At 44.5% G+C, this 27,935-nt stretch overlaps 1 protein-coding gene and 1 non-coding gene across 6 annotated transcripts in view; one reads left to right on the plus strand and one right to left on the minus strand.

Moving 5' to 3' along the window:
* The window catches only part of RUFY1 (RUN and FYVE domain containing 1), a 377,731-nt gene extending 350,797 nt beyond the window's left edge, over window positions 1-26,934 (plus strand). For all 5 annotated transcript variants that reach the window (XM_069763888.1, XM_069763887.1, XM_069763891.1 and 2 more), the window contains 2 exons: window positions 22,268-22,345; window positions 26,476-26,934. In XM_069763888.1, coding sequence (XP_069619989.1) covers window positions 22,268-22,345; window positions 26,476-26,619 — 222 coding nt within the window. In that variant the 3' untranslated portion in view covers window positions 26,620-26,934. The remainder of the gene's footprint in view (window positions 1-22,267; window positions 22,346-26,475) is intronic.
* On the minus strand, window positions 14,980-15,061 carry TRNAS-AGA (transfer RNA serine (anticodon AGA)). Its single transcript has one exon. It is a non-coding gene; the product is annotated as a tRNA-Ser (tRNA).
* Window positions 26,935-27,935: the final 1,001 nt, after the last annotated feature.

The following is a 27,935-nucleotide window of genomic DNA, read 5'->3' on the forward strand; positions in this document are numbered from 1 at the left end:
ACTTTCCAGAGGTTTTCAATGGGGTTCAGGTCTGGAGATTGGGCTGGCCATGACAGAGATTGATTGACTGACCTAGCTGTGTGTCATGGCGCTTTGTCATGCTCGAAAAAAACAGCCCTCAGAGTTGGGGAACATTGCCTGAGCAGAAGGAATCAACTGTTTTTTCAGGATAACCTTGTATGCAGCTTGACTCATGCGTCCTTCGCAAAGAACAACCTGCCCAATTCCAGCCTTGCTGAAGATCCCCAGATCATCACTGATCCTCCACCAAATTTCACAGTGGGTGCAAGGCACTGACTTGTATGCCTCTCCAGGTCTCTGTCTAACCATTAGATCATATAAGGCAAAAATGACACAGACAGATGACCCGAATTACCTGCCACATATTAACCCACATCATGTGTCTGCTAGGACTACCGAACCCATCATCATAAACCATATATGAATACCACCGAAAAAGATGATGCAATGGTCAATTTGTAGAAAAAAATCAATTTAAACTTTATTAACAACTATTAAAAAACTACATCACACCAAATTGGGACAGAGGGTGAAAATGGAACACATATGCTCTGTGTGATACATAGGTGACTGACAGTCACCCGCCACAGCAGCTAAACTCCATGGTATCTATATATATGTTTAGTCCTATGTATGGACCACTACCAGCTGTAGCTGCTACGTCTTCTATTAAAGACAGACGTCTATTAAAGACGCTTTCGCTCGGACTGCAGCCCTACTCCGGTATCCCCGCCATATAGGTAAGGTTATCCACCGATTATACGATCTTTGATGGGAATTGTCAGCTAGGATATGCGGGTGTATGTGCTCTATTTGTACCAGCATGTAGCGATAGGATATTAGCATATTATGGAGTATTAATAGAAGACGTAGCAGCTACAGCTGGTAGTGGTCCATACATAGGACTAAACATATATATAGATACCATGGAGTTTAGCTGCTGTGCCGGGTGACTGTGTCAGTCACCTATGTATCACACAGAGTGTATGTGTTGTTCCATTTTCACCCTCTGTCCAAATTTGGTGTGATGTAGTTTTTTAATAGTTGTTAATAAAGTTTAAATTGATTTTTTTTCTACAAATTGACCATTGCATCATCTTTTTGGGCAGCACGGTGGCGCAGTGGTTAGCACAGCAGCCTTGCAGCGCTGGAGTCCTGGGTTCAAGCCCCACTAAGGACAACATCTGCAAAGAGTTTGTATGTTCTCTCCGTGTTTGCGTGGGTTTCCTCCGGGTACTCCGGTTTCCTCCCACATTCCAAAGACATACTGATAGGGAACCTAGATTGTGAGCCCCAACGGGGACAGCGATGAAAATGTGTGCAAACTGTAAAGCGCTGCGTAATATGTTAGCGCTATATAAAAATAAAGATTATTATTATTAAAAAAAAAAATAAAGATTATTATCTTTTTCGGTGGTATTCACTAACCATTAGATGACAGGTTTTGGGCAAAGCTGAAAATTAGACTCATCAGAGAAGATTACCTTACTCCAGTCCTCTAAGGTCCAGTCCTTATGGTCTTTGGCAAACTTCAGCCTGACTCCCCTTTGCTTCTCATTGATGAAAGGCTTTTTTTCTAGCTTTACATGACTTGAGTCCTGCCTCTAGGAGCCTGTTGCGAACTGTTCTTGCCATGCACTTCACCCCAGCTGCCATTTGCCATTCCTTTTGTAGGTTGCTTGATGTGATCCTGCGGTTGCTGAGTGACATTCGAATAAGATGATGGTCGTCCCGGTAAGTGGAGGGTCGTTTTTGCCCTCTGCCGGTCTGTAGCTTTGTTGTCCCCAATGTCTGCTGCTTGACCTTGTTGTAATGGACTGCCGTCTTAGAAATTTTAAGGATGGAGGCAACATGATGCACACTGTGTCCCTCTGCTAGTAAAGCTAGAATTGAGCCCTTCTTTTCCTCACTCAAGACTTTTCTTTTCAACTCCTTTGGCATGGTAAAAAGTTATTTTTTCATTCCTATTACTTTTGGGATATTACTAGCACTTGTTTTGCCATCCAGCTTGTCCAATTGCAAGAGGATTGTGAACACCACAGCAGTATTTTTTTTATACTTTCCTTCGTTAAATAAGATTTGGTTCAGGTGATCACCTAATCAGAAGCACATTAAGTAGAATGAGGTGTACTCTGGTTGGAATTCAACTGACACTGGAATGGAATGTCTGTCAAACATGTAGAGAAGCTGATTTTTATAAAACTGCAGTGGTCTCTTAATTTTTGCCAGAGCTGTAGTATCAAATGGAAAAAACATGGTACGACAACAAACCTGCCAAGAAAGTGCCATCAACCAAAACTCTCAGCTCGTGCAAGGAGAGCATTAATCGGAGAGTCAGCACAGAAACCAAAGGTAACCCTGAAGGAGCTGCAGAGTTCGCAAGCATAGATCGTAGTATCTGATCATCAGACCACAATAAGACATACACACCATAGAGATGGCATTTATGGAGGAGTGGCCACAAAAAAAGCCTTTCCTTACACACAAAAGTCGTAAGGCTCGTCTTGAGTTAAGTGAAGCATGATGGTGCCAGTATCATGCTGTGGGGATGTTTTTCAGCAGCAGAGACAGGAAAAATGGTCCGAGTCAAGGGGACAATTGATGGTACAAAATACAGGGGTATTCTGGAGCAAAACCTGTTTGTCAGTGTTTTGAGACAAGGATGGAAGTTCACCTTCCAACAAGACAATGACCCAAAGTATACTGCTAAAGCAACAGTTGAGTGGCTTAAGGGGAAAGGTGTGAATGTTTTGGAGTGGCCTAACCAAAGGCCAGACCTTAATCCAATTTAGAATCTATGGTCAGATTCGAAGGTTGCTGTTTACTAAAGTAAACCATCTAACTAGAAGGAACTATATCCGTTTTGTCTTGAGGGATGGGCAAAAATCCCAGTGGCCAGATGTGGAAAGCTCAGAGACTTATCTACAGCAACTTTCAGCAGTAATTGCCACAAATGAAGGCTCTACAAAGTACTGACTTTAGGGGGTTGAATAGTTATGCACTCTGAAGTTTTCACCAGTTATTTTGTCCTATTTTTTGTTTTCTTCACAACATAAAGAAAACCAAATATTCACAGTTGTAGGCATGTTCTTTACATGAACAGATGCAAACCCTCAAAACAACCAGTGAAATTTCAGGTTGTGACTGTAGGTCATTGGAAGCTGAATAAATTGATACCTTGTTGATATCTGATCTTGTAGATTGTGAGCCCTCGCGGGCAGGGTCCTCTCTCCTCCTGTACCAGTTGTGACTTGTATTGTTCAAGATTATTGTACTTGTTTTATGTATACCCCTCCTCACATGTAAAGCGCCATGGAATAAATGGCACTATGGGGGGCGTGTCCTAGCTGGCCATGTGAGTGGAAGCAGGGAAGAGTGCTCCTGCTGCCATAAGGACAAAAATCATGCTTTAACCCCGATTTTCGGGTAAACTCACCTAAATCCGGCTGGCTGAAGGTCCGGAGAGTGCAGCGGTGCGGAGCAGCAGGTCCGGAGTCGGCAGCGATGACCAGGAGGCGGCAGAAAGACGCTGGCACCAGCGATGCAGGAGCCAGCCAAGATGGCTCCGATGCTAGGGAGGACGCCGAGAAGGAGAACGCCGCATGTCAGCGGCGCATGGAGGTGGCCGCAAAGCTGCAGCAGTATGCCAGAGTGGAGGCTGCTGAGGAGGCAGAACCAGGATCTGGAGCTGGAGCTGACCAGGAGGAGGAGGAAGCAAGCACAGCCGAGCAGCATGAGGTACAGAGGGGGAAGGAGAGAGGCAGCATGGCTGGGGCTAGTGGGGGACCTGGAGGCATATCACAGGGAGAGGAGCCGACTCTTAGAGATGTTATCACACTGATCTCTTCATGTCAGCAATCCCTGAACTCCTTGGCCCAGCAGATGCAGGCAGTTAAAGGGGACACGGCACAGATTAATGCGGCTCTGCAGAAAATGGACAAACGTATAGGAGTGGTGGAGGAGAGGGTGAGCACGGCAGAAGATCACATAGTTAAGCTACAAAAAGCTGAAAAGAAGTTCGCCCAAGCAATAGCCGAGCTAGCTGCCAAAAATGAGGATCTGGAAAATAGATCCAGAAGAAATAATATACGTATAGTAGGGCTCCCTGAAAAGACTGAGGGGAGAAATCCCACTGAGTTTGTGGAGAACTGGCTGCTGGAGAAGATTGGGAACACAGTGTTAACAAAAGTCTTTGCTGTTGAACGGGCTCATAGGGTCCCGCCGCAGCCCCCTGCCCCAGGAGCAAATCCCCGTACCATGCTTGCTAAAATACTGAACTACAGGGACAGAGACATTATCCTTAGAAAGGCTAGAGAGACGGAGGATCTGACGGCTGGAGGTCAGAAAATCGCCATTTATCCGGATTATTCCGCTGCGGTTCAGAAACAGCAGATGAAGTTTACTGGAGTCAAGCGGCGACTGAGGGAGCTGGGAGTGCAGTACTCAGTGATGTTTCCCGCCAAGCTGAGACTGGTGGCTTTTAATAAGACCCACTTTTTCTTAACACCGGAGGACGCTACCCAGTGGCTTGATACTCATGAGAAAAAACTTAAGGGAATGGGCGACTGACATTTCGGCAAGATCCAGTTGGGATTTGTTTTCTCTGTCGATGGAGGAGAGTTCTGCGCTCGTTAGCAATGGTTAAAGAGTTGAGCAACTGTTGGGGGTTTTGCTGGGCCATATTGAAGGAATGGCCGGAGAGGACAGTACCAACTACTAAGTACGGGGAAGGAGGGTTATGCTGGGTACTGTGAACTGGTTTGGTACTTTTTCTATATGTTAATATCAGTTGAAATGTTAAGATACAATAAAGTGAAAGTTGGGGGGGAAATTGTGATTGCTATGGCAGCGGGACACGAATGGAGAGGGTTAAGTAAGGGAGAGTGTTCGCAGTGGGCAGTGGAGCCCCACTCTTGATGAGAGGAAGAATGCGTTATATTGGGGGGGTTAGGGGGGTAAGTTGGGAGGGGGCAGGGGGGGTGGGAGGGTTGGGGCAGCTCATACTTGGGAAATTGGATACTTTAAGAAATGATGAGCCACATGATGGGAGATTGTATTAAAATATTGAGTTGGAATGTGAGCGGTCTGGCGGATAAAACACGGCGGGCGGCAAGTCTGCAGTATGTCCGAGAACAGAAAGTCTCAATGATATGCCTGCTGGAGACACATTTAGTGCGGGAGAGGGTGAACATATTGAATAGGCGCTGGATACAGAGGGCGTATCATTCTACTTTCTCGACGTATTCTAGGGGTGTGTCTGTGTTAATACCTGCGGGGGTGCAGTATGAGGAGGTAATGGTAAAAGAGGATGTCGATGGTCAGTATGTGGTGGTGAAATGTAAAATGAATGGAGTATTGATGTGTATAGTGGCAATGTATATTCCGCCCCCATACTCAAGCAAGAAGATAAGAGAGGTGCTGGAGAGGGTAGAGCGCTGGGGACCGTTACCATTACTAATTATCGGTGACCTTAATAATATATGTGATGACTTTTGGGATAAGAACAAAAACCCCCAGAATAGGACGGCGGGACATATCACTACGTTTGGGACTTATGTCGGGGAAGTGGGCATGGTTGATTTATGGAGAGTTAGGCATATCGGGGAAAGGGCGTATTCATGCTACTCACCAGCTCATGGTACGCTGTCTAGGATTGATCTGGCACTGGGTAACCGATTACTAGATACGATGGTAAGGGACGTGAGATATTTACCTAGGGCTCTCTCAGACCATAGTCCAGTTGAAGTGGAATTTCGATCAGTGGGGACACGGAACGGGAGCAGAAGGGAGTGGAAAATTCACCCTAATTGGCTACACAGTATAGACTTGGAGAAGATTAAGAAGGAATTGGTGGAATTTTTTGAGATAAATGAGGGTAGCGTAGATGTGCTTACTGTGTGGGAAACCATGAAAGCGTACTTGAGAGGGCTGTTGTTTAGGGATATTAGCAGGTGTAAGCGGAAATCGAGAGAGGCAGAGAGGCTGGCGATAGATGGGCTGAGGGTAGCTGAAGATGAGATGGTAATAATGGGTACTTTGGAGGCTGGGAGGAGGTTAAAGGCAGCTCAAAGCCAGCTAGAGGCGGTCTTGCTGAGTAAGGCTGAAAGGAAGAGGGAATTCATGAATTTGGCCTATTACCAGGAGGGTGAATCAGTGGGTCATTTGCTGTCGCTGGTGGCATCTGCCCAGAGAAATACTTCCTTTGTTCACTCTTTGGTGACTGGGAGTGGTGTTGCTGTTTCTGAGACTTCAGAGATTTTGGAGACTTTTGCTGATTTTTACGCAGACTTATACTCCTCTCAGGTAGATGGGTCAATGGAGGACACGGTGGCGTTCCTTGAGGAGTTGGAGCTCCCGAGGCTGAGTGACACAGCTAGGGAGGATTTGGAGGCTCCCATTACGGAGGAGGAACTGGGACGGGCATTGCAGTCGATGGCTAATGGGAAGGCGCCTGGCGTAGATGGATTTCCTGCCGAAATTTATAAAAGCTTGGGGGAAGTGTTGATCCCTAAATTGAAGGCGGTCTTGGAAGAGGCTACGAATGGTGGAAGGCTACCGGCATCTATGCGGGAGGCCACAATAGTGGTGATTCCAAAGGAGGGGAAAGACCCGACACAGCCGGATTCATATCGGCCAATTTCTTTGCTTACTATCGACGTTAAACTCCTGGCTAAGGTGTTGGCGATGAGGTTGACAAGTGTTATTTCTGGCCTGATACACTCAGACCAGTCTGGCTTTATGCCTGATAGGTCAACTGCGATTAATCTACGAAGGCTGTATATGAACTTGCAACTCAAAGCCGATAACTGTGGCCAGAGAGTTATTGCATCTTTAGACGCTCACAAGGCGTTCGATAGTGTGGAGTGGGGGTATCTCTGGCAGGTGTTGCGAAGAATGGGGTTTGGACCGCAGTTCATATCATGGATTCAATTAATGTACTCGATGCCGATGGCCAGGGTTAGGGTAAACGGGGAGTTGTCACGGACCATACAATTGGCTAGAGGGACGAGACAGGGGTGTCCGCTTTCCCCCCTTTTGTTTGCTCTGGCGGTGGAACCACTGGCCGCTACGCTTCGACAGTCTGATGAGATGACGGGGTTTAAATATGGGGTGATTGAAGAAAGGGTGGCGTTGTATGCGGATGATATTTTGTTGTTTCTGGCTGACCCGGTTGCATCCTTGGAGGGAGCCATTGGGATTATTGAACGATTCGGATCAGTGTCGGGACTTAGGATAAATTGGAGTAAGTCTATCTTGTTTAAGGTGGACGATGTGGATGGGGAGCCATTGGAGGACGGGCGACTGGAGGTGACGAGTAAATTTAAGTACCTGGGAATATGGGTATCTATGCCGGTCACTGACTATATACATGAGAATCTGACTCCAATCTTGGGTGCCCTCAAGGCAAAAGCGGATGCATGGCTTAAGCTACATTTGTCTGTGGTAGGCAGGGTGAATCTTATCAAAATGATTCTGATGCCGAAAATATTGTATATTCTTCACAATGCGCCGGTTTGGATACCACGTGGGAAATTTAGACAGATCAACTCTCTGTTTAGGAATCTGATTTGGGGGAGGCAGCATCCGCGTATCAAACTGGAGACACTTCAGCGACCCAAGGATGATGGGGGTCTGGCATTGCCTAACCCTGAGTTGTACTTTCTTGCAGCCCAGAGTCAGCATTTAAGGGGCTGGGCGCATGAAGGGTCATCTGGGGCAGTACAGCGGTTGATGGAGGTGGTGACAAAAAGAAGGCCAGTGGTGCAATGTTTGGAGGATGGATCCTTGGAGAGTTTGAGGAAGCTATATCCGACTTTGCTGTTGATACGCAAGCTATGGAGTAGATTGAGGCACATACGTGGGATCACGGACTTGACTAGATACTCGCCGCTATGGCATAATAACAATCTGAAAGAATTTGAGGCATTGGGGGTACTGATAGAGTGGTTGGGCAAAGGGATTCAGTATGTGTATCAAATAATTGAACAAGGTGAACTGAAATCATTTTCCCAATTGCAGGTGGAATTTGGTCTTGGGTCTGCAGGGGAGTATCAATATTTGCGGATGAGGCATGCTTTTGGAGCTCAGAGTAGGAACGGAGGTATTAGGATTCAAAGGGATATAGTACTGGAGTATGTGTGTAATGATGGGACGACTGGAGGAGTCATATCCACTCTGTACAGGGATCTGTTGCACACTTTTCTATTGGGGTTTCCAATAATGGCAAGAGCTAAATGGGAAAGGGATTTGGGCCCAATAGATAACGAGACTTGGGACTCGGTGTTGGAATGGATCCCAAGACTGTCGCTGAGTGAACCGTATAGACTGTCACAGCTCTATGTGATACACAGGGTTTATAGGTCTCCAATGGTGCTATATAAGTCAGGATTGCGTAATGACTCTGAATGTCCGAGGTGTAAATCTACGGATGCAGACATTTTCCATATGATGTGGACATGTCCGAGGTTGGCTGCCTTCTGGGTGGTAGTTTTGAGTCGTATGGAAGGTGCCTATGGATGCACAGTGCCAAGGGATCCAGTTGTCTGTTTGTTGGGATGCGTGGATGAGATTGGAGTGGATAAACACCTAAAGATAGCTATAGCCAGATTGTTGTATATGGCTAGGAAGGTGATAGCTAGAAACTGGATTAGGGAAGAGCCGCCGTCAAGAGGAGAGTTCCTCCAGTATGTGAAACAGGGCCTGACACTGGAAAAAGGGATTTATAAGAAGAAAGGGAAAACTGAAACGTTCAATAAAATGTGGTCTCCATGGATTGCTATGGGATAGTAATGTGAAGTGTGGCTTATACGAATGGTTGAGGGATTAGATACTCTATTGTTTTAATGATGGTAGTAATTAACAAGATGAGCTGCTTTGTGGGGTGGGGGTGGGGGGCTTTGGGATCGAAGGGGGCTGTTTGAAGGGGGAGGGAGGGGGAAATACTCTATATTGAAAATGTAAATGTAACATGTTAATTGCCTTGTTATTCTTAATAAAAATTTATATGAATAAAAAAAATGGCACTATAATAATAAATAATAATAATAATAATCTTTCATCTTGTTGCCTTATTCCAATGAAATCCAAATTTTTCCTATTTGTAAATGAGGTGTTAAGAACTATGGGTCAGACACTGATCTGCATGAGAATCTGCCTCTAGAGCTTGTTTTAAATAACAAGGTATGTTACCAGAGTGAGACATGTAATGACTGATATTATACTCTCCTGATCTCTCTGCAGAGCTGTGTGTGATTATAACTGACAGAGGACAACATTAAACACATCTGCAGGAATATTCTCAGTGCTTTATCTTCCATCTCACAGACACACAGTTTTGCAATACAGCAGAGCTATTAGAGCTGCTGCAAACATATTTGTAATGAGACAAGGTTCAGTTCTACTGTCCTGTATTAGTTACATGTAGAGTTGAGCGACTTTTACTTTTTTAGGATCGTTTCGGGTTTCGCGAAACCCAACTTTCTGAAAAGTCGGGTCGGGTGAAATAGGCCGATTATTGCGAAAAGTCGGGGGTCGGACGAAACACGAAACCCAATGCAAGTCAATAGGGAATCAAAGTCAGCAGTGAGTGGAGGACAGGAAAACACCTACAGTGCCCATTTTAATGCCAAAAACATCAATTCTTGTTACTTAAGCTTGTCAATCTTAATTTACGTTATAATAATAGTTAGTCATTGAAAATTAGGGGTCATTTGGCTAAAGTTGTGGGGGGGTAGGGCTGGTTCAAGTTTTTCGGGGGCCCAGAAAACGCGGACTACGTCACGGCGGTGGAGCAGGGAGAGGTAAGTATTTAAACTTTGCAAGTGCTGTGATCCTGAGCAAGCAGGTGGGCCCACTCGTTCGCACTGGCACAGGGCCCCTCAAAGTACGGCGGTGTGTTTGACGGCAGGGGCTCCTCCCACCGGCAGAGACACTTTTGCGTACTATGAGGGGCCCTGTGCCAGTGACGTCGCCAACGAGTATGCCCCCCACCTGATGAAGGATCCTGCACTTTCATCTGCACCTTTCTCTTTGTCCCCGTGTAAGGTGGTATAGTATGCGGGAAGGGGAACCTGACTTTCAGCAGGGTCAGAATCTGGCTGTGTAGCGTGCAAGGGGAATGTAGTGGTCTGGGTCAATGTACCAGCAGACTCATCTAGCAGTGGCTGGGCAATGGGCAGGATGAGAAGGAAACACAGTTAGTAGCCCCAAATAATAAAGTAGGCTAAATGCAGTTCACAAGTGGTAACAGGACTAAACAGGCGGCATTGCTTTGTTCAGTGGAGGACAACTGTAATGAGTGGCAGACACGGTTAGTAGGCCCAAGTAATAAAGTAGGCTAAATGCAGTTCAAAATTGGTAACAGGAGTAAACAGGCGGCACTGCTTTGTTCAGTGGAGGAGAACAACAAGCAGCGGCAGACACCGTTACTAGGCCCAACCAAACAAGTCGGCCAAAAGCAGTTTAATATCTGAAACAGGATGAAAATTGAGGCTCAGCATTGTTCAGTGGAGGAGAAAAGCAAGGAGCGACAGACACCGTTAGTAGGCCCAACCAAACAAGTAGGCCAAATGCAGTTTAATATCTGAAACATGATGAAAATTGAGGCTCAGCTTTGTTCAGTGGAGGAGAAAAGCAAGGAACGGCAGATACTGTTAGTAGGCCCAACCAAACAAGTAGGCCAAATGCAGTTTAATATTTGAAAAAGGAGTGAACTGGCGGCTCAGCTTTGTTCAGTGAAGGACAACTGTAATGGGAGGCAGACACAGTTAGTAGGCCTAAATAAGTAAGTAGGCTAAATGCAGTTCAAAATTTGTAACTGGAGTACACAGGCGGCATAGCTTTGTTCAATGGAGGACAGCTGTAATGAGTGGTGCAGACAGACTTAGTAGGCCTAATATAAAAAAGTAGGCTAAAACCAGTTCAAAATTGGTAACAGGAGTAAACAGGCGGCTTAGCTTTGTTCAATGGAGGACAGCTGTAATGAGTGGCGCAGACAGACAGACTTAGTAGGCCTAAAATAAAAAAGGCTAAAACCAGTTCAAAATTGGTAACAGGACTAAACAGGCGGCATAGCTAGGTACTGGGGTGGGCTCCTCTGCTGAGTAGCAGACAGTGGTAGTAGGCGCAAAGTATTAACTGGTCTAAATGGAGGCCAGGGCCCCTGTATATTTTAACTATCATCTATCATTTCAACAAATTTGTATTGGCAGTGCCATTGAAGGATTTAACAGCACAGACTACAGTGGTGGAGCAGGGAGAGGTAAGTATTGCAAGTGGTAGAGCACTGTTGGAGCTAGAAGGGGGAACACTCTCTCGTGGGCGGCGGTAATGGCACAGGGCCCCTCATATTACGACGGTGTGTCTGACGTTGGGTGTGCACCACCACCGTCAGAGACACTTCATTGTACTATGAGGGACCCTGTGCCAGTGCCGTCGCCCAAAAGTGGGCACACCCACCTGTCCAGGAAAATGGCACTCATACGGGTGCTTGCGCCAAGTGGTGACCACAGCCCTGTGGGGGGAGTCAGACCATTTAGGGAGGTATAAAAATGGCCTATGGTGGACATTCAGCAGCTGCAAATGGAGGAATAAAAGCAGTCAGTAAGAGGAGGCCAAAAGCAAGACATTTTTCAGGCAAGCTACGTGTCAGCAGGGGAAGGTGGGGTAAAATAATTTGAAATCCATGATTGGTTCATTTTAATGAAAGTTAGATCATCAACATTTCGGGTAGTCAGACGAGTCCTTTTTTCGGTCAGTATTGAACCAGCAGCACTGAAGACTCTTTCTGATAGCACACTAGCAGCTGGGCAAGCGAGCTCCTGTAATGCATATTCTGCAAATTCAGGCCAGGTGTCTATTTTTGATGCCCAGTAATCAAAGGGGAATGACCTGTGAGGGAGAACATTGATAAGGGAGAAAAAATAGTTCGTAATCATACTGGACAAATGCTGTCTCCTGTCACTTTGAATTGATGCAGCAGTACCTGTCGTGTCTGCGGTCATTGCGAAATCACTCCACAACCTGGTCATAAAACCCCTCTGTCCAACGCCACTTCTGATTTGTGCACCTCTAACACCTCTGCCATGTTGCCCCCTACAGCTCGTGTGAGAACTATCACCGCCGCTGTGTGCTGGGAATGCCTGAACCAAACAATCTACAAGAGTTGCTTGTTTGGTAGCCAATATTTGCTCAAGGTTCTCATGTGGCATGATATTTTGTAATTTCCCTTTATATCGTAGATCCAGGAGGCAGGCCAACCAGTAATCGTCATTGGTCATCATTTTTATTATGCGGGGGTCCCTTTTTAGGATACGCAAGGCATAATCCGCCATGTGGGCCAATCTTCCAGGTGTCAATTCACTGCTTGTGCTGGGTTGAGGAGCACTTCCTTGCAAATCAACATCACTTGTCTCCCGCAAAAACCCTGTACCTGACCTTGCAACGCCACCAGTTTCTATTGCCCCCTGAGAAGCATCCTCCTCCCATAAATATTCATCCCCATCATCCTCCTCCTCTTCGTCCGCCACCTCGTCCAGGAGAGTTCCCTGAGCAGACAATGGCTGACTGTCATCAAGGCTTCCCTCCTCCTCGGCCACAGACGCCTGCTCCTTGATGTGCATCTATCTTTGCATCATCAGACGCATTAGTGGGATGCTCATGCTTATGATGGCGTCGTCTGCACTTACCAGCCGTGTGCATTCCTCAAAACACTGAAGGACTTGACAGAGGTCTTGTAGCTTCGACCACTGCACACCAGACAACTCCATGTCTGCCATCCAACTGCCTGCCCGTGTATGTGTATCCTCCCACAAATACATTACAGCACTCATCTGTTCGCACAGCCTCTGAAGCATGTGCAGTGTGGAGTTCCACCTTGTTGCAACGTCGATTATTAGGCGGTGCTGGGGAAGCTTCAGCGATCGCTGATGGTTCAGCATACGGCTGGAGTGTACGGGCGACCAGCGGATGTGCGAGCAAAGTCTTCGCACCTTCAGGAGCAGGGCTGATAACCCCAGATAATTTTTCTGGAAGCACTGCACCACCAGGTTTAAGGTGTGAGCCAGGCAAGGTATGTGTTTCACTTCTGAAAGTGCTATGGCAGCCATAAAATTCCTTCCGTTATCACTGACTACCTTGCCTGTCTCAACATGTACACTGCCCAGCCATGACTGAGTTTCTTGCCGCAAGTACTCGGCCAGTACTTCCGCGGTGTGTCTGTTGTCGCCCAAACACTTCATTTCCAACACAGCCTGCTGACGCTTACCACTAGCTGTTCCATAATGTGACACCTCGTGTGCAATGCTGGCAGCTGTGGATGGAGTGGTCCGGGCGACTGCGCTCTGTGGACGAGCTTTCGCTTCTGGAGGAGGAGGAGGGGTGTCGAACGCCTACTGCGAACTGCTTCCAAGACCGTGGGCTAGGCAGAACTGTCCCACTATGGCTGTCCCCTGTAGACCCTGCATCCCCACATTAACCCCACATTAACCCAGTGCGCCATGATGGACACGTAACGTCCCTGGCCATGCCTACTGGTCCATGCATCTGTTGTGAGGTGCACCTTTCTACTGACTGATTGCCTCAGTGCATGGACAATGCGGTCTTTGACATGCTGGTGGAGGGCTGGGATGGCTTTTCTCGCAAAGAAGTGTCGACTGGATAGGTCATAGCGTGGTACTGCGTAGGCCATCAGGGCTTTGAAAGCTTCGCTTTCAACCAACCGGTAGAGCATCATCTCTAACGAGATTAGTCTAGCAATGTGGGCGATCAAACCCTGTGTACGCGAATGAGAGCATGAGTACTTCCTTTTCCTAACGAGAGTCTCTTGTAGGGTGAGCTGGACTGGAGAGCTGCATATGGTGGAACTAGCAGGGGTGGTGGTGGACATGGCAGATTGAGAGGGTTGGTGATGGTATTCTTGATGTTGGCCTACATACAGTGTTTCCTACCAAGAACCTTGTGATTCCCTGACTGCTTTGGCCTTGCGACGATACCTCCACATTTGCTGTTGGTGGTGTCCTAAACGGTGGACTTACAGTGAGGGAAGCAATGTAGCGTTGCTGACTACCTTCATTCTGAGCGGGTGCACCAACGGTACGGGACGTTTGGTAGTTAGTCCAGGCTTGCAAGTGCATGCTGGTTAAATGTCTACGCATGCACGTTGTATTTAAATTTTGGACATTCTTCCCTCTGCTAAAGGTCTTTGAGCATTTCTTACAGATAACTTTGTGCTGATCATTTGGATCTTGGTTAAAAAATTCCCACACTGCACTCTTCCTTCTATCGAATACCTTTTCAGGCATTGCACGCTGTTCTCCTTTCACCGGATGACCATGCTGTCCTAAAAGTGTTTTTGGTTTTGTCAAACGTTTTTGGCCAGATACGGGCCTGCCAGATGAAAGCTGTTGCGATGTAGATGCCTGCTGCGGATCATCCTCCTCCGCTTCAGAGCTACTGCCAGTGGCACCCTGTTCCCCCCAATGGCTGCCAATCTGGGTCAACAACTGGGTCATCTATCACCTCCTCTTCAATGTCATGTGCACCTTCCTCTGTGTCACCGTGTAAGGTGCTATAGCGTTTGTGACGGGGCACCATAGTCTCATCAGGGTCAGATTCTGGCTCAGTACACTGCGAGGGCAATGTAGTGATCTGAGTCAATGGAACAGCATAATAATCTAGCTGTGACTGTGCATCTGTGCACTCCATATCCGATTCATCTTGTAATGGCCTGTTAACTATTTCCCTTTCTAACCCTGGCACGGTATGTGTAAAGAGCTCCATGGAGTAAACTGTAGTGTGGCCTGCCGCATCCTTCACTTTTGCTTTGGGTGAAGGACACAAGAAAGCGACTTGTTCCTGACCGGGAGCATCCACTGACATAACATAGTAACATAGTTAGTAAGGCCGAAAAAAGACATTTGTCCATCCAGTTCAGCCTATAAAAAACTATAGGAACATATTCGTAGTCGGCAGGATTTGAACATGCACGGGGAAACCCCAATGGATTTCTAGTCCATCGCCCTAACCACTCGGCCACGACTACTCGCTACTCGCTACTTTTATATTTAGAACTTTCTGAAGAGGAGGCGAAAGAGCTAGAGGCTGAGTCAGCAAGGAAAGCCAAAACTTTTTCCTGCTGCTCCGGCTTTAAAAGCGGTTTTCCTACTCCCAGATAAGGGAGCTTTCGAGGCCTTGTGTAGCCAGACGATGACGCTGGTTCAACACCTCCAGCCTTAGGTGCTATTTTGCTTTTCCCACTACCACCAGATGCTCCACCACCACCACCATCAGTACCACCCACGGCCTCTTCCACCAGACTTCCTCATTTTTGGGGAAAATCTAACCAAAATAACAACCATTATATGGTACTGTTAAACAAGGTAGAAGGTGTATATAAACTTGTTGGCAATTTAACCCCTTAACGACCGCCAATACGCCTTTTAACGGCGGCCGCTAAGGGTACTTAAACCACAGCGCCGTTAATTAACGGCGCTGTGGAAAAAGTAAATAGCGCCCCCCAGAGTCCGATTTTCTCCGGGGTCTTGGCTGCCGGGGGTAGCCGAGACCCCAGAGAACATGATTCGGGTTGGTTTTTACCGATCCCGCTTTTGCTATCGCCGGTAATTAACCGTTTACCGGCGATAGCAAAAAAAAAAAAGCAATTTCTTTTTAATTTCTCTGTCCTCCGATGTCCCCCAATACTCACCTGTCTCCCCCGGTGCTCCTCATGGCTCCCAATGGGCGCCGCCATCTTTTTCCGGCAAAAAAATGCGCATGCGCCCGCCGGCCGGCACCGGGAGAATCTTTGGGGTCTCGGCTGCCGGGGGTAGCCGAGACCCCAAAGAACATGGCTCCTCTCGCTGCTCCTCCTGGCCGCCGGCGTCTTCATGGCAAAAGAAAATGGCGGGCGCATGCGCAGTGCGCTCGCCATCTGTCGCCATCTGCCGGCCGGCAGGAGAAGAGCAGCTGGGGCTAAAGTTAGGGTTAAGGCTAGGGTTAGGGTTGGGGCTAAATTTAGGGTTAGGGATGGGGCTAAATTTAGGGTTAGGGTTGGGGCTAAATTTAGGGTTAGGGTTGGGGCTAAATTTAGGGTTAGGGTTGGGGCTAAACTTAGGGTTAGGCTTCTTTCACACTTACGTCGGTACGGGGCCGTCGCAATGCGTCGGCCTGACATACCGATGCACGTTGTGAAAATTGTGCACAACGTGGGCAGCGGATGTAGTTTTTCTACGAATCCGCTGCCCAATTTATGTCCTGGGGAGGAGGGGGCGGAGTTACGGCCACGCATGCGCGGTCAGAAATGGCGGACGCGACGTACAAAAAAACGTTACATTGAAGGTTTTTTTGTGCCGATGGTCCGCCAAAACACAACTGATCCAGTGCACGATGGACGTGACGTGTGGCCATCCGTCACGATCCGTCGGCAATACAAGTCTATGGGCAAAAAACGCATCCTGCGGGCACATTTGCAGGATCCATTTTTTGTCCAAAACGACGGATTGCGACGGATGCCAAAAGACGCAAGTGTGAAAGTAGCCTTAGGGTTGGGGCTAAAGTTAGGGCTAGGGTTGGGGCTAAAGTTAGGGTTAGAGTTGGGATTAGGGTTAGGGTTTGGATTAGGGTTGGTGTTAGGGTTGGTGTTAGGGTTGGCATTAGGGTTACGCTTGGGATTAGGGTTAGGTTTGGGATTAGGGTTAAGGTTAGGGTTGTGATTAGGGGTGTATTGGGATTAGGGTTAGGTTTGAGGTTAGGGTTGAGATTAGGATTAGGGGTGTGTTGGATTTAGGGTTTTGATTAGGGTTATGGTTAGGGTTGACATTAGGGTTGTTTTGGGGTAAGGGTTGTGATTATCGTTAGGGTTAGTGATTAGGATTATGGATCGGGTTGGGATTAGGGTTAGGGGTGTGTTGGGGTTAGGGTTGGAGCTAGAATTGGGGGGTTACTACTGTTTAGGTACATCAGGGGCTCTGCAAACGCGACATAACGCCCTCAGACCATTCTATCGAAGTCTGCATTCCAAAACCGCGCTCCTTCCCTTCTGAGCTCTACCGTGTGCCCAAACAGTAGTTTACCCCCACATATGGGGCATCAGCGTACTCGGGATAAATTGGACAACAACTTTAGTGGTCCAATTTCTCCTGTTACCCTTGTGAAAATAAAAACTTGGGGGCTACAAAATCTTTTTTGTGGAAAAAAAAATATTTTTTTATTTTCACGACTCTGCATTTTAAACTTCTGTGAAGCACTTGGGCATTCAAAGTTCTCACCACACATCTAGATAAGTTCCTTGGGGGGTCTAGTTTACAAAATGGGGTCACTTGTGGGGGGTTACTACTGTTTAGGCACATCAGGGGCTCTCTAAACGTGACATGGCGTCCAATCTCAATTCCAGCCAATTCTGCATTGAAAAAGTCAAACGGCGCTCCTTCACTTCCAAGTTCTGCGGTGCGTCCAAAAAGTGGTTTACCCCCACATATGGGGTATTGGCGTATTCAGGAGAAATTGCATAACAAAATTTATGGTTACATTTCTGTTTTTACACTTGTGAAAATAAAAAAAAATGCTTCTGAATTAAAATGTTTGCAAAAAAAAGTTAAATGTTCATTTTTTCCTTCCACATTGTTTCAGTTCCTGTGAAGCACGTAAAGGGTTAATAAACTTCTTGAATGTGGTTTTGAGAACCTTGAGAGGTGTAGTTTTTAGAATGGTGTCACACTTCGTTATTTTCTATCATATAGACCCCTCAAAATGACTTCAAATGTGATGTGGTCCCTAAAAAAAAATTGAGTTGTAAAAATGAGAAATTGCTGGTCAACTTTTAACCCTTATAACTCCCTAACAAACAAAAAAAATTCTTTCCAAAATTGTGCTGATATAACGTAGACATGTGGGAAATGTTATTTATTAACTATTTTTGTGACATATCTCTGATTTAAGGGCATAAAAATACAAAGCTTGAAAATTGCAAAATTTTAAAAATTTTCGTAATTTTTCCGTTTTTTTCATAAATAATCTCAAGTAATATCGAAGAAATGTTACCACTAACATGAAGTACAATATGTCACGAAAAGCAGTCTCAGAATCAGCGGGATCCGTTGAAGCGTTCCAGAGTTACAGTGCCTACAAGTAGTATTCAACCCCCTGCAGATTTAGCAGGTTTACACATTTGGAATTAACTTGGCATTGTGACATTTGGACTGTAGATCAGCCTGGAAGTGTGAAATGCACTGCAGCAAAAAAGAATGTTATTTCTTTGTTTATTTTTTTTTTTAAATTGTGAAAAGTCTTTTCAGAGGGTCATTTATTATTCAACCCCTCAACCCACCAGAATTCTGTTTGGTTCCCCTAAAGTATTAAGAAGTAGTTCAGGCACAAAGAACAATGAGCTTCACTTGTTTGGATTAATTATCTCTTTTTCCAGCCTTTTCTGACTATTTAAGACCCTCCCCAAACTTGTGAACAGCACTCATACATGGTCAACATGGGAAAGACAAAGGAGCATTCCAAGGCCATCAGAGACAAGATCGTGGAGGGTCACAAGGCTGGCAAGGGGCACAAAACCCTTTCCAAGGAGTTGGGCCTACCTGTCTCCACTGTTGGGAGCATCATCCGGAAGTGGAAGGCTTATGGAACTACTGTTAGCCTTCCACGGCCTGGACAGCCTTTGAAAGTTTCCTCCCGTGCCGAGGCCAGGCTTGTCCGAAGAGTCAAGGCTAACCCAAGGACAACAAGGAAGGAGCTCCGGGAAGATCTCATGGCATTGGGGACATTGGTTTCAGTCAATACCATAAGTAACGTACTCCACCGCAATCGTCTCCGTTCCAGACGAGCCCGTAAGGTACCTTTACTTTCAAAGCGTCATGTCAAGGCTCGTCTACAGTTTGCTCATGATCACTTGGAGGACTCTGAGACTGACTGGTTCAAGGTTCTCTGGTCTGATGAGACCAAGATCGAGATCTTTGGTGCCAACCACACACGTGACGTTTGGAGACTGGATGGCACTGCATACGACCCCAAGAATACCATCCCTACAGTCAAGCATGGTGGTGGCAGCATCATGCTGTGGGGCTGTTTCTCAGCGAAGGGGCCTGGCCATCTGGTCCGCATCCATGGGAAGATGGATAGCACGGCCTACCTGGAGATTTTGGCCAAGAACCTCCGCTCCTCCATCAAGGATCTTAAGATGGGTCGTCATTTCATCTTCCAACAAGACAACGACCCAAAGCACACAGCCAAGAAAACCAAGGCCTGGTTCAAGAGGCAAAAAATCAAGGTGTTGCAGTGGCCTAGTCAGTCTCCTGACCTTAACCCAATTGAAAACTTGTGGAAGGAGCTCAAGATTAAAGTCCACATGAGACACCCAAAGAACCTAGATAACTTGGAGAAGATCTGCATGGAGGAGTGGGCCAAGATAACTCCAGAGACCTGTGCCGGCCTGATAAGGTCTTATAAAAGACGATTATTAGCTGTAATTGCAAACAAAGGTTATTCCACAAAATATTAAAACTAGGGGTTGAATAATAATTGACCCACACTTTTATGTTTAAAATTTATAAAAATTTAACTGAGCAACAAAACTTTTTGGTTTGTAAGATTTATGCATCTGTTAATAAATCGTGCTCTTGTTTGAAGTTTGAAGGCTCTAACTTATTTGCATCTTATTAAACCTGCTAAATCTGCAGGGGGTTGAATACTACTTGTAGGCATTGTATAACCTCATAAAGTGACAGTGGTCAGAATTGTAAAAATTGGCTCGGTCATTAAGTACCAAATTGGCTCTGTCACTAAGGGGTTAAATCTCCCTTTTTTGGGGGGAGACTGCAGCAAAAAAACAGGCCCTGTGTATTACACTACACAATGTAAGTGGCAGAACGTGGCTGGCAGATATACGACAAAGAGAACTGACGTATAGAAACTTGTCAATTTAAATCTCCCTTTTTTTGGGGGGGGGTCTGCAACAAAAAAACAGGTCCTGTGTTTTACACTACACAATGTAAGTGGCAGAACGTGGCTGGCAGATATACCACCTTGAGAAAGACACAGGGTGTGTCGGAACGCGTGGGTCCATTAATCTTGCCCAGACTGTAGCACTGCACTTAGGACCATGAGGACGGTAGTGGACTTTGAGACGGTGTAGGGTGAAGTATTAATAGCACGCAAGTGAGGTACCGTATTGTTAGCCTGTTACCCCTAGGACAGAGGGAAGCACATTTGTGGAAGTTTGTGCCCCAGGGCACCCTATATGAGAACTCACGTATGTGTTTAGAATGCTGGGGTCCACTATGTACATCAGGACATCGGTTGCCAGCATTTCTTTGCTATAAAATTGAGTATGCCACACTCTGAGTTATTCTCTCCTAGGTTGAATGTAGGGCTTTTGCGTCCCCTATAGACCACTATAGTCCATACCGAATGGTTTGTACATATATCTGTAACTATGCACTGAATAATTAGGAGTAGAACACTGGTTTCTCCTTTATATAATGACATTTAACAGTCGGGCATTGTTATTATAAATATATCTTTACATACTATATTTAAATGGTTTGGATCTAACCTGTATTGTTCAATGTGGAACAAGTTTTAATTGTTTTTAATAGTGTGTATTGTCTGGTTTCTTTTTGGTGTGTAAAATAAAATTTGTATTTTTTGAAAATTACTCTTGCTTCTTGTGGTGATCCTACAATTATATGCATGTACCTGTTTCTCTCAGTGGTTTTTATGGTTATATTCTACATGCATGGTGGTGATCCCAGACAAGTATTAATAATATAATATTATGTGATGGTGCCCACTTAAACAGCTATTTTCTGACATATAGAAACTTGTTGTCAATTTAAATCTCCCTTTTTTGTGGGGGAGACTGCAGCAAAAAACAGGCCCAGTGTATTACACTACACAATGTAAGTGGTAGAACGTGGCTGGCAGATACATAAAAAAATACAAGGGCTGTAGTACAATTTCAATCTCCCTAGAATGATCTCAGGACAAGTATGGCAGCAATAAAAAGGACTGCTGCACACAAAAGTGTGGACAAAAAAACAAGAGAACTGTGCAGAAAGGAGCAACAGGATTTTTGCTTTTAAAAAAGCAGTTGGTTTGCACAGGGGCGTACAAACAGCAATGCAGCTATCAGGGAGCCTTATAAGGCAGCCTAATAAGCTACAGCGCTGATGCACAAAAAAAAAAACTCCACTGTCCCTGCAAAGAAAAGTTGGTGTTGGGCAGTGGAAATCGCTACAGCACAAGCAGTTTCGGGGTTAATCTTCCCTCCCTAACTATATCCCTTCTTCTGATGAAGCTACAGCAACCTCTCCCTATCCTAAGATCGGCAGAAGTAAGATGGTAGTCGGTGTGCTCGCCCCTTTATAGCCCCTGTCACGCCGCAGAAAGCAAGCCAATCACGGTCATGCCCTTCTCTAAGATGGTGGTGACCGAGACCTATGTCATCACGCTGCCCACACTCTGCGTGCTCCTTCATTGGATGAGAAATGGCGCTGAAAGCGTCACACGAAACCTAACTTTGCCAAAAGTCAGCGATTTTTTTTAAATTGTCCGATCCGTTTCGCTCAACCCTAGTTACATGTCTCACAGTGGTAGCACCCTCTTTCATTTCTAATAAGGTCTCAAGGCAGACTCTCGTGTAGATTAGTAGTAGTAGATTAGTGTCTTGAGCATAGTCGGCTCATTTACATATTAAGAAAAAGTAGGTATCTATAAAGCATTGGATTACAAATATCAAGGTATCATTTTATTACATTTCCCATGACCTACATGCCCATATAGATCGCATTGGAGTGTTAATCCTACTGACAGATTCCCTTTAGTGTGCAGAATAGACTACACTCTATTTGCTGCCTCAAAATGTAACTTGCTTGCACCTGATGAACATAAATAATTTTCTGAGTTTAACCAAAAATAGCCTATATTAGAGAAACTCATTTTTAGTGTTTATTTTTTAGTGTTTACATTCAGAAGCTGAAAAACATTTTTCGTTAACACAAAACATAAGCTTGAGAAGACTTCTGTCTGCATTAATTTTTCCTTAGGACATGTCTATTTTCCTCTAACAGAATTCTGATCAGCATAGAATCCATCCAAGATGCATCTTCATAGTATACCTGAGAGAGAGAAGGTGCTCTTGCAGCATTAGAGAGAAGCATTGTGTATTAGCTCTATACATGGTTATTCTTTGTAAAGCTATATAATACAGGTGTGTAGACATTAATTTTATCATTGTCATTTAAAGGGCCATACATGGCTAAAGGATGATGAAGCAACAGGCTGCAAACAATGCAACAAAGAGTTCTCTATTTCAAGACGAAAGGTAAACTTTTTTTTAGCTTATACATTTTAACAATATACTTGTTTCCACCTGTATCACTGGCAACTAATACTAGCATATAAGTAAAGACAGCACGCCTTGGGCATATAGGTGCTCGTATAGAGTCCCACCACCATAAAGCTTAATGAATTAATCTGGCACTCAAAAGGTAATAAAGAAAATAGTTACTCATGTCATCCAAAGTATTAAAATATAAATATTGTGATGTTTCATTCTCAATGTGCTTCATCAAACATACACTGATGTTAGATGGAGCAGTGACAGCTGTATGAAGTCAGGCAAGGGTGCGCTTTGAACAGAGCGACAGCCATTGCTAGTAGATGTGTGCTTTCAAGGTAATTGAGACCAAAATGTCACATTTTTTATCTATATTACTATCCATGGCCAAAATAAATAATTTTTTCATTATCTTTTAAAGAGTGCCAGGTTCATGCAGTACTACTAATACTAGCCATTATAATAAACATTCCCAGCGAAAAACGGTATGTGTGATTTCATTGTAAATATGCATGTACTAGATGATGGCCCGATTCTAGCGCATCGGGTATTCTAAAATATGCATGTCCACGTAGTATATTGCACAGCCCACATAGTATATTGCCTAACCACGTAGTATATTGCCCAGCCACGTATATTGCCCAGTGACGTAGTATATTGCCCAGTGACGTAGTATATTGCCCAGCCACATAGTATATTGCCCAGCCACGTAGTATACAGCACAGAGCCACATAGTATATTGCCCAGGCACATAGTATATTGCCCAGCCATGTAGTATATTGCACAGCCCACATAGTATATTGCCCAGTTACGTAGTATATTGCCCAGTGACATAGTATACAGCACAGAGCCACATAGTATATTGCATAGCCCACGTAGTATATTGCCCAGTCACGTAGTATATTGCACAGCGACGTAGTATATTGCACAGCGACGTAGTATATTGCCCAGCGACGTAGTATATTGGTCAGTTACGTAGTATATTGCTCAGCCACGTAGTATATTGTACAGCGATGTAGTATACAGCACAGAGCATATTGCCCAGGCACGTAGTATATTGCTCAGTTACGTAGTATATTGCCCAGCCACGTAGTATATTGCCCAGCGACGTATTATATTGCCCAGCCACGTAGTATATTGCACAGCGACGTAGTATATTGCCCAGCGACGTATTATATTGCCCAACCACGTAGTATATTGCACAGCGACGTAGTATATTGCCCAGTCACATAGTATATTGCACAGCGACGTAGTATATTGCCCAGCCATGTAGTATATTGCCCAGTCACATAGTATATTGCCCAGTGACGTAGTATATTGCCCAGCCACGTAGTATATTGCCCTGCCACGTAGTATATTGCCCAGCGACGTAGTATACAGCACAGAGCATATTGCCCAGCTACGTAGTATATTGCCCAGCTACGTATGTCACAGGTTAAAAAAAATAAAAAAACAACATATACTCACCTTCCGAGGGCCAGTTGTAGTTCGATCACATGACCGTGACGTCATGGCAGGTCCTTGTCACGCAGGACCTGTGATGACGTCGCGGTCACATGACCGTGTCGTCATGGCAGGTTGTTCTCGCGCAGGGCCTGTGATGACGTTGCGGTCACATGACCGTGACGTCATGGCAGGTGCTTCTTGCACAGGCGTGCAGGGCCTGTGATGACGTTGCGGTCACATGACCGTGACATCATGGCAGGTCCTTCTCCCATACCACTGAAGCCTGCCGCTTACATGGAGCGGTCACTGGACCGTAGCCAGGAGGGGGAAAGGCGGCGGAAGGTGAGTATATAATGATTTTTTATTTTTTTAATTATTTTTAACATTAGATGTTTTTACTATTGACGCTGCATAGGCAGCATCAATAGTAAAAACTTGGTCACACAGGGTTAATAGCTGCGGTAATGGAGTGAGTTACCCGCGGCATAACGCGGTCCATTACCGCTGGCATTAACCCTGTGTGAGCGGTGACTGCGGGGAGTATGGAGCGGGCGCCGGGCTCTGACTGTAGGGGACGGACTAATCGGACTGTGGCTGTCGCTGATTGGTTGCGGCAGCCATGACAGGCAGCTGGCGAGACCAATCAGCGACTTGGATTCCATGACAGACAGAGGCCGCGACCAATGAATATCCGTGACAGACAGAAGGACGGAAGTGACTCTTAGACAATTATATAGTAGATTGTAGTGTGAATGCATTAAAATACTTACGGTTATTCTCATCGCTCATTCCCAGAGCAATTTTGATCCTTCTCTGAACCACGTCACCACAATTCAAATTAGCTGGCTCGCACAGCATTTTCTGTTTGGATAGGAAGTCGCTTTCTCAGTGTAAGCCTGGATGTGAATTTCATAGACTTTCACAGGGAAAGCAACTACAGGTCAACAAAGAGACACTTTGTGAACATCGTAGTCTGATTTGCAGTCATGTGGTTCAGAAGGGGATAAAAACATGGCTGGGAACGGGAGAAGAGAGCGATTGGTAAGTATTTAATTACATCCACATTACAATATGTACATATTTATTAAGGGATAACACTTTTGTTGGGTGTGTTTCTTTAACATATTATTATATAACTAATAAACACTGTGGCCCTCTTCATCAAGCCCTGCTTTGTTCATGCCGATCCCTATCTCCTGATTCATTAAAATATACACGTATGATTCTTACCCTAAAACTGCTGGCATAAGGAACGCCAAGGCTCATCATAAATGTGACAAACTGGGTTTGCCCTGCCCTCTTTGCCGGCAACTGGCTGAAACTGGTGTGAGGATGCCAAAGGTCACAAAATGTTAGCATCGCTTAGTGTTGCTCCACAATTTTGTGACTTTTCATAGTTTTTTACTCCTGAATTCTAGCATAAAAGCTTTGATGAATCAGGCCTCCTGTTATCAAATAAATATTGTTTTGATGAATGCACAAATAATGATTGTTACTTAAGTAAAAGTTTCCTAATGTTTTCCTTTTTGGGTTCTGTTGACATATTTTTCAACACTGTGCTGAATTTGCCACCAATGGTACCCGACAGGCCACATTATGGTGCCCATTAACTTCCCCCAAGGTGTCCATCATTTTGACATCCTTATTGAGATGCCTCACGGTTTCTCCCATGAAAGGCGTCAGTCTTTCCTAGAGGCTCTGCTGTGATAATTAACAGAAGTATTCATGCAGACATAAACATTTGCATCAGATTAGGATAACATGGCTGTTTTTGCAAAGAGATGTGGGCTGTCTTGTATTGCTATTCATTCCTATACTGTTTATTGCAATACCAAAGTTTTTTGGCAAAGTGATGCTCTTTTGCAAATGTTGGCTTTGATAGCAATTCACCACAACAGCCATATGTGATATTCTAATGTGTCAAAATCAACAGTAATCTCCTGTTGCATTTTTCCATTCCCTAGGGTAATTCCGTTGTAGAATGTAATCTTGGGAGCAGGGCCCTCATTCCTCTTGTTATCGGTTTTGATCTTTGTGTTTATTGTTATGCTGTAATGTAAAGTGCTGCAGAATATGTTGTCGCTATAGAAATAAAATTATTATTATTAATTAGGTTAAGTACTAGTGATGAGTGAGTGTACTCGTTGCTCGGGTTTTCCGGAGCACGCTCGGGTGATCTCCGAGTATTTTTTTAGTATTCGGAGATTGTTTTCATTGCCTCAGCTGAATGATTTACAGCTACTAGTCAGGCTGAGTACATGTGGGGGTTGCCTGGTTGCTAGGGAATCCTCACTTGTAGTCAAGCTGGCTAATAGCTGTAAATCATTCATTTGCGGCGATGAAAACGTAATCTCCAAACAGTAAAAAATACTCTGAGATCACCCAGCATGCTTGGGAAAACCCGAGCAACAAGTATACTCGCTCATCACTAGTATGTACACTTTAAAGGGGTTCCATTCCATCAGCTTTTCAAAATTTTCATATAAGTAATATAAACAGAAAACTGAAACTGACAAAAACTGCTTGATGATGTTGTTACATTATGCAAGATCTTAAAGTGTGATTGATAAGTAGTTATGAGACAGTGATATAAGTGATCATGATGGATGTTAACAGTGGCACTGGTATTTTATGATACATATTTACATTTCTTATTGACTTTTTTTTAGCATCATTGTCGAAACTGTGGAGATATATTTTGCAACACCTGCTCAAGTAATGAACTTTCTTTGCCATCATATCCTAAGCCTGTCCGTGTATGTGACACATGCCACAATTTACTGCTGCAGAGATGTTCCTCTAACTGCTCTTGAGGTCTCAATCTTTGAAGTGTCAGTGCAAAATCTTACTAAATTTTTGTTTAAAAATTATTTTTGCTTGTTACATATTTGTGATCATTCTTGTCATGTTAACTATATTAATCACCAAGATACAACAATGTGTCTGTACTAAAATGAAAAGCCTGTACTATTTTTGTGACTATTTTCTGGAATTTCTATGTGAAACATACAATGGAAATGTGCCTTGTTTTTACAATACTACACTTTTATTAATTCATGCAGATCATGTTTGCTACAAATCATTATTTGATACCACAGAGTAAAAATATATATGCATTTGATTATTGACCAATGTTTGATTCTTATTTTTCCACAAATTTTCTCTTTACTCTGTCCAAAATTTAATAATCTACGATCCTGTATGTCATAGAGAAAAATTAAAAATCCATAAAACATCTCCATGGAGGGGACATGTCACACTCATATTGAACATATGGGATTAATTACAACTAGGGAAGAAAGAAACTGAGGAAGTTTAAAGAAAAAAGCTGACACTTCAACATCCTTTGAAGCAGAGACCTCCTGCAGGGACCAGGTAATTACTGCAGATAAATTGTTTGAGGAGAGACATTAAGACTGAGATGTGTTGTATCCTTCCCCAGGAAAGAGCTTCCTCTGATCAAATAAAACTGGACATTTGCAGGTAGACATTCTGACTCCAGTGTCCGGATATGAATTTGGGTTTTGCATCAATCCGATATTCATGGGAGATATATGTTCAGCATCACAGTGAAGGGACAGACGTAACACATTCAATCATATCGCCCCTCCTACTTAACATGTGTTCGATAGAATTTTATGAGATATTGTCATGTTTCTTATCACGATTATAGCTTCATCTAACAGACCTAGCAAATAATACAATTGGCCCCCATATGAGGTAGTTAAGGGAAGGTATATAGGTGTAACTTTGATCAAATTAAAAGCAGAAATTGGATTTGGTCTTTCTTCATTCTGGAATTCATAAGTTTGCTGTAAGAGTGTTCCATTTTGCTAATCTGAGTGCTTTCTTCCTCCAAGCTCTGAGTCATTTCCGCAACATCGGGTTTAGTAATTCTCTTTTGTTATTCCTTTTTATTGTATGTAATTGTATATATCACAATATTTTGTTCCCATTCTATATCATCTTTGTATATTTTTTTATTTTTTTATAAACACTGCCTATCTTTCTGGATTACATATATAAAATATAATAGCTATGTTTCTCTTGCTCTGTAAACCCCACCCCTGAAGCCATACACTACCTACACTACCTGTAACAGGTGTCCAGTCGGCCAGTATAAACGATT

This window comes from Ranitomeya imitator, chromosome 4 (assembly GCF_032444005.1).
Source record: "Ranitomeya imitator isolate aRanImi1 chromosome 4, aRanImi1.pri, whole genome shotgun sequence".
Classification (NCBI taxonomy): domain Eukaryota; kingdom Metazoa; phylum Chordata; class Amphibia; order Anura; family Dendrobatidae; genus Ranitomeya; species Ranitomeya imitator.